Genomic DNA, 7,218 nt, shown 5'->3' with positions numbered 1-7,218 from the left:
TTGATAAGTGCTAATATGTTGATTAGTGTATGTTTCGTATGCTAATTAGGATATTTAGTGGTGCTAATTAATATATTTTTTTAACAAATAGTGTTTGTCATGACAAAATAGTATTAGTGTATAATTATTAGTGTCTAATTGAAAGGACCTTGATATCGTTTAGGAGGCCTAGCAAGAGTGTGAATAGGCCTCCCAAAAATTCAGTTCAATAGAAATTAAAACTCAGGGTGACACTGCCTTCTTTGAGGGCGGCACTGCCTTTCTATGACCCTGTATCTAATAGAGCCTAAACTTGGTAAATATATATTAGAGATATCCAATGATGATTCTGCAAAATTTCAACTTGAAGTTCTATCAGATCAGAGGTGCCGCCCTTTGAGGGTGACACTGATGCCCTTGCACAGTAGAACTTAGCACAATTCAAAATTTAACCAAAAAAATTTAGATCAGGTTAATTTTCTAGCTTCCTGCAAGTATGCTAGTCACTGAACAACAATTATACACAACAGAACAAGTACCACAAAGTAGATCGACCATGAACTCTACAAACACCACAACAACAATAGTAATACAAGAATGTAAATGAAGCACATGGTGACACGGTTGTTTATCCCGTAGTTCAGCTCGCCACCAACGCTTGCCTAAATCCACATTGTTAAGGTATCCACAAAGGATTGGCTTGCCACCCAAGACTTGTTGTACCCTTGTTCTCAAATCAAGAGAATGAACTCTTAAAGTGAGAGGTGATTTCACTAGCTGCAAGAGATGATTACAAACTGTCCTCACTGCTCACCACAAGTATGGGAGTTCATCGGGCGACGCCTAGCCGTCTAGGAGGCTTCACCTCCAAAAATAACAAATGTGCGACGAAGATCGACGAAGTCCAACAAGTGCTCAAGGTTAATCTTACTCTAATTAGCTCTCTAACTCTTAAACACATAGCTCTAACACTTAATTATGCTTTAGGCATTTAACTCTCACAAAGAGAGGGTTGGATAGAGGTTTTAAATGAGTTTGGAAGGTTTGGAGCATCAGCAACACGACCAAGAGCCGTAGAATGGGTATATATACTCATCCCACTTAAACTAGCCCTTAGAATTCAAAAACTAGCCGTTATAATTATACAGGGGTGGCACTATAACCCTTCTAGAAAACATCACACTTAATTGCTGCTGTTACGACCTTACTTTGACTTTGATGTTCTTCAGCCTATTGTTTTAGTTGGTAGAAGAAATATAAGTGCTGTTAAGAATTTGATGTACTATGTTAATGCCTTCATGTTAAATCGATTGACCTTAATTATTTTCTTGTATTATAACAGCTGAGAGCTCACATGTTCGTCCAATCTGAATTTTTGGGTTGTTCAGTAGGGCCTCGTTTAGTTCCCAAAAAATTTTGCAAAATTTTCAGATTTCCCGTCACATCGAATCTTTAGACAAATGTATGAAGTACTAAATATAGACAAAAATAAAAACTAATTGCACAGTTTGGTCGGAATTGACGAGACAAATCTTTTGAGCCTAGTTAGTCCATGATTGGACAATATTTGTCAAATACAAACGAAAAACTACAGTATCCATTTTGCAAAATATTTTGAAACTAAACAAGGCCTAGATCTATGTATATTCATTGTTGTGGCATGCATTTCGTTCTCTGGATACTGTAATGCGTGGCAGAGCTCGGTTAGCATCCGTAGGCCTGAGATTTCAAGCCATTTCTGCTATCCATCAGCCTGTCGGAACAGGGAGGCCTGACAATGTGGCGGTGGTGCAACTGTCTGCAATGTATGTCAGGAATTTTGCACGTGTGTATTGCCTTTGTTTTGTTCTGACCACATTTCCCTTCCATCAAAGGATTCTGGTTCTGCAGTATAATATAAAAGGATTCTGATTCGGGCACACTAGTCATTTTAAGTCGTAAAAAGTTGAGTGACTAGGGCCATTTCGTGTTTTTCCTTGTCCCGACTCCTGACAATGAAAGGTTTATCAACGTATGCAGCACGAATATAACATTTCGAGGTAAATGATAGTGCAAGGATACTACAGCTCATATTGCCTCGCAATGGGGAAATTTAGTTACAGCCGCGATGGTCAATCTCTACCCATCGCCAAAAATCACAAATTCAGCTTGATTCGTGTGTACAACATACAAGTTCTGCACGTGTGCGTGTGCTCTCAACGACTGTAACAGTACGGTTAAGGACTTCAAACATCTGTGCTCGCCCTGAAGTGGTACACCTTATTGACACAATCATCAAGGCCCAGTTCCATAGACAACCAATAACGTGCAGATTTCAAAACACATGATCTATAGCTCGTCCTGAACACGAAACAAACAATTAATAACGTCAGGTACCTTTTCTTGTGTAACTTAGGGTGTTCCAGGATAAGAAATGAAGATACTTTGTAACTTACATGGTAGTCGTAGTGTCTATGGCGCTGCAAATGCAGAGGAAAGAAACAATATGTTAGCATATGGTTGATATATAAAGCACTGGGCCATATTACTGAGACTGACTGTGCAGCTAAGAGCTATGAATACTTGGCACATATTTTGCTAAATTTGTTCACTGGAGTGAAGATGCTGAAATTCTTCATAGGTGTGCGGGCCACGTCTATTATATTGTCATATTATTCGTGCAGTGATTTATATCACTGATCTACAGGGAAGCAAGGACCAGTAGTAGCCTGAAACTTTTGGCGAGATAATAATCCTTAAGAAGGCTAGTGTAAATTAAGGGGATGGAATATTGAACTACCCCATTCCAAATTATAAGACGTTTTGGCTTTAACTATACTTATATATAGACATAGTGTATATCTAAGTGCATAGCAAAAGTTATGTATCTAGAAAAGCCAAAATGTATTATAAATTAGAATGGAGGGAAAGAAGGTCCTAAGGACAAGACAAACATAATTGCAACAGGGAAAAGGGATCCAGTATGGAAAATGGAAGAAATGTACCTTATATCTATCCCTGTAACGGTCCCTGCCACGGTCCCTATCCCTCTCCCGCCTTCGTCTCTCCCCTTCCTCCCGTGCTCGCCGTGCTTCCTGCAGAAAAACAACACCTGTTAATTCTTCCAAGGCTCATGTTCAGAATTTCAGAATTGTTAACAGGCAACAGCGACCAGAGCAGAAAGAGGATAAGATTCCATGTTAATTAACCTCTTCTTCTCTAGCCTTCCTCTTCCTTTCAGCTCCTTCAAAGGCCTCTTTTTCAGCCTGCAGCATAGAAATAAAATGAGACAGGGTTCCCAGGGAGGGACAACATGGATCACAAGTTCACAACAGCCGTCAGCCGTGTGTCTACCTCCTTATTTGCAGCAAAAGTTTCATCTACAACATGTCTTGCATAGTCTGGATCATCGCAAATCAAAATGTTGTCAAAAACCGAACCAGCTTTGACCTGTATACCATGGTAGTAGTTAGTTCAGATAGGATTTAAATCATTTGATACAACCAAAGATTGTGATGGGGCACACGTCTTTGCCCAGTTACAATGTTTCATACCTGCCAGACTTCAATCCCCACATACTGCAAAGGTTTCAAAACATATAGGTCTGGGTCATCCTCAAACTCTGCAAAATATAGTTTAATTAATGTTGGGTCAAGCGTGCAAGATTCAGTTCAAAGACACATATGCAGTAAAATTACTGTCAAGAGAAATACATAAAACTGTCATGCGAGACAGTAGACATAGTCTACATATGTAAAGGGCAGAAGATCAGACATATGTCTCACCTGGATTGTCAATCCACGGGGTCTTCCATTTTCCTTTGTAGTTAGGATTCTTAATTTTCTGAGAGCAGAAATTTCATGAGTACATAATTATTCAAAGAAACAAAAGGTCACGAGAAGATTACTAGTCAAGTAAATAAACCTTCCGCTTCCATGGTCCCTTGTATTCTGGATTAGGTATCATTCTGGGCTTCCATGTACCGTCTTCGTCATCATCCCATGACTCAGGCTGATTTAGCATAAAACAAAAATACTGTCATCTTGTGTTCGTTTAGGATGAGTGTCTAGAAATTACTGAGACACACTAGTGAATCAGGAAAAGTAACTGGGATGCTTAAATAGAAGAAAGAAAAAGTAACAGGCATGAATGAGTAAAATTGAATGTTTCTCTATCCTCGTTTGTTTCATAATATAAACAGTCAAGGTCTATCATTTGCATGCTGAGATCTGAATAAGTGCTCTGAAGCATGAAAGTGTTAATTAAATTGTTAAAACCGAACTGGTGTATATTAAAAAAACTCAGAATCATGCATACCTTTTTGTCCTTTGGATTAGGTATCTGTTTAGGAATTGAATCATATCCCTGTTCAGTGCAGGTAAAAGGTTATATAGAATTATTGATCAAATAAGTTTAAGACGGGAAATATGACAAGGCATACCTCTGGCTTAACTTGATCAGGATCTTCAATATATTCCCTGTCATCCCAGTCTTTTGGCTGAAAGAAACAGATGCATAAGGAAAGGCATGGTTGAAATTACTGTATAACAATGTTTTCATCACACCAGAAAATTCTCGAACCTTTTTCGCATTAACATCTTTGATCTTACGAGGAGGAAGGATATCCCAGTCAGTGTACATGCTTCCAAATTCTCTCTCCCGGTTATCAATAAGGATGCTATAAGTGGCATCAGGTCTTAGAATAAATGTGTAAAAATGTGTCAACTTGTCTGCTTCGCATTTTAGATCTTTCTTGATAGGGTAGTTTTGCCCTTGGTATGAAAGTATGAGATGAAGCTTCTTTTTCTGATCCCCACATATATCAGGCCCAAACATGAAGCTGCATAAGCAAATATCAAGACATTTAGTAGGTAATAGTCAGTAGAAGCTAAGACAGACTGAATAATTACTAACAGTTCAACAGGAAGGCATCCAGGACACTATACATTAGTAACTACTAACTAGATTGACTCTGTTTTAGATGATCTTCCAACTAATTTTCAGCTGGTACGTACCACTAAAGATATTTCATGATACCCATTGACTTTCTGAAGAAAAAGACAGTTAATGATTTTTTTATAAGTTTGAAACACAGCGTGTTAATATATTTTTTTGGTAAAGTTATCGACTTTCCTTAACAGCTGCAATCAACTTCAACAGGTGATCAATACACCAAATTACCACTAACCGATTCTCTAGGAATATGTGCAAGATCCGAAGGTAGGATTACTACCAGGGTTTATGAAAAAATTGTTCTACATCAAGGTTAAGACTGAAAATCTGCAATTGTAGAGTTGATGGATAGACAAGGACACATTTCATATCTATAATTTTGAACATTACACGAAGGAACCTCATAAACTAACTTTTAGGCCAAACACAGAGAGCAAGTTGACCTGTAAGGAGTGTCGCCGCCAAACTTCTTCTGGTTGAGATAACCAGACATAAGTTTGATGTAAGCACCACCACATTCAATGTCTTGCTCAATCTTTAGAGAGTACTGGATCACCAATGTCCGGTCCTTGTTACTAAATTCTGGGAATTTTGCCGATATAGCAAAATGTTTGGCATCCCCAGTTGTTTGTATACCTGAAAAGACAATTGCAGAATGCAAATAATCATATGAGGCATGAATCAAACCATGGAAAAGTAAGGCTATAGCTTTTTGGTTTTAAAAGTTGAAGATGGTGATAAAGTATGTAGAAATCTTGAAATGTTCCTCTCTCTTTTTTAACAAGAAAGTATTTATGATAAAAAACAGGGGCCAGATGAAATGCAGCCTGAGCTCCTCCTCTGAGGCTCTGACTGAAGTTTCTAAAAAAAATTCTCAACTTTAGTAGTTGAAATAACATGAATAGACCCAAGGCATATCTAGCTGGAAACTGAGTATCAAAATATCCACTGTCACTATCAAATACAGATTTGTTTTTTGGAAAACACAAGTTACTAAGTAAAGAGTGGGACCACATGCCCCTTACTGCATTTAAGGTAGGTACACTCATGAATAGACCCTCACCTTTATCGTCAGGATCTCCAGAATAGGTTCCTGCTGTGTGTCTGAAGGTTCCGGTTTGTCCTTGGCTCTTCTTCCAATCAGATTTCACCCAACGGCTATCCCAACCATCTGAATGTTACCATGTTGCACAATTTCATTAATCAAAATAAAAAAAAAATTAAAAAAATCCAACATCAACTACTGATAAGTTCATGGACTGCACATGGCATCACATCGATAGGACGACGGACCACTGTAAGTTCTTCGAGTCCTGGAGGCAGGACCGCTGGAGCATATCAGAATTCAGAAGGCACAACTAGCAGCAACAATATCTCTAGACTAATTCACTTCTCTGGAAAGCTAAACCATATGAATAACGAACAACTCTGAACCAACAAACCGAAAATCTGAATCTGTCGGCGTTACCAGTCACAGTCAGTCAGTAACTCGCCACAGTGACACCAAAGCTAAACTAAACCAGCGAATAGCACAAAGGAGCACCAAATTGATCCAACGCAGTCACAGAATCAACCAATCGCTCCTCCAATACAACCGTTGACCACCAAACTAAACGCGCAGACTAGCTAAATCGGAAACAAAATCAACCCAGCACACAGCCACGCACAGTACCATCGAACCGCTCCTCGAAGAAGATTTCGCCCGAGGCGAGGAGCAGCAGCGACGAGAGGACCAGCGCGCGGTGGAGGAAGGCTCGCCCGTCGCGGAGGCGGCCCATCGGCATCGCCTCCGGCCTCAGTACCCGACGCTCGCTCTCACCTGAGCCGAGCCCCGTACGGCGACGAGCTTTCCTACCACTCTCGGTGGGCGACTGGGAACCGCGAAGGGAATATTTGTAGAGAGAGCGGATCCGAGAAGGGGCTCAGTTACGGCGTTTATTCACGATAATGCCACTCCGTCCCGCGCCGTCTCACAAGCGCGGGTTGGCATTCCTGTGGTTATCGCGAACGCGCGGGTCAGCTTGGGAGAGAGTGGGGAGGTCACTTGCTGGTGAAGGCCGGTCTCGGGGTCTTCCGTGGCGGACCGGCGAGATGGACAGCGACGCGGTGGGCGACGACGTTGACTTGTCAAAGTCTGTGGCCGACCTGGACTCCCACGGCCACGGCGGCACGGGCCGAGCAGTAGGTGGGGCCCGTTGCCGGAGATCTGGGCCTACTGAGCACGACGTTGACTTGTTGTTGTCTGCTAAGGTCCATTAAAAAAAAATGCTGTCCGCTAAGCGTCACAGATCCCCGCGGCAGCGAATC

General features: G+C 40.9%; 1 protein-coding gene across 2 annotated transcripts; it reads right to left on the bottom strand.

The window, feature by feature from the left end:
- Nucleotides 1,982–6,786, bottom strand: LOC8080082 (calreticulin-3). 2 transcript variants are annotated; one of them, XM_002439993.2, is made up of 14 exons: nucleotides 6,584–6,785; nucleotides 5,975–6,082; nucleotides 5,355–5,547; nucleotides 4,540–4,798; nucleotides 4,400–4,456; nucleotides 4,276–4,323; nucleotides 3,883–3,969; nucleotides 3,744–3,801; nucleotides 3,513–3,580; nucleotides 3,313–3,408; nucleotides 3,168–3,224; nucleotides 2,964–3,053; nucleotides 2,415–2,438; nucleotides 1,982–2,319 (listed from the first exon to the last, which is right to left on the bottom strand). In XM_002439993.2, exons 1-14 carry the CDS (start codon nucleotides 6,693–6,695, stop codon nucleotides 2,308–2,310), a joined length of 1,269 nt encoding a protein of 422 aa, XP_002440038.1. In that variant the 5' UTR covers nucleotides 6,696–6,785; the 3' UTR covers nucleotides 1,982–2,307. The 2 variants fall into 2 exon arrangements, 1 of the variants encoding a protein (XP_002440038.1); XR_002447651.1 differs by having other exon boundaries at nucleotides 2,415–3,053; nucleotides 6,584–6,786.

Source organism: Sorghum bicolor, chromosome 9, assembly GCF_000003195.3.
Source record: "Sorghum bicolor cultivar BTx623 chromosome 9, Sorghum_bicolor_NCBIv3, whole genome shotgun sequence".
NCBI lineage: Eukaryota > Viridiplantae > Streptophyta > Magnoliopsida > Poales > Poaceae > Sorghum > Sorghum bicolor.
The sequence above is the reverse complement of the archived record's forward strand: the minus strand, read 5'-3'. Positions and strand labels throughout refer to the sequence as shown.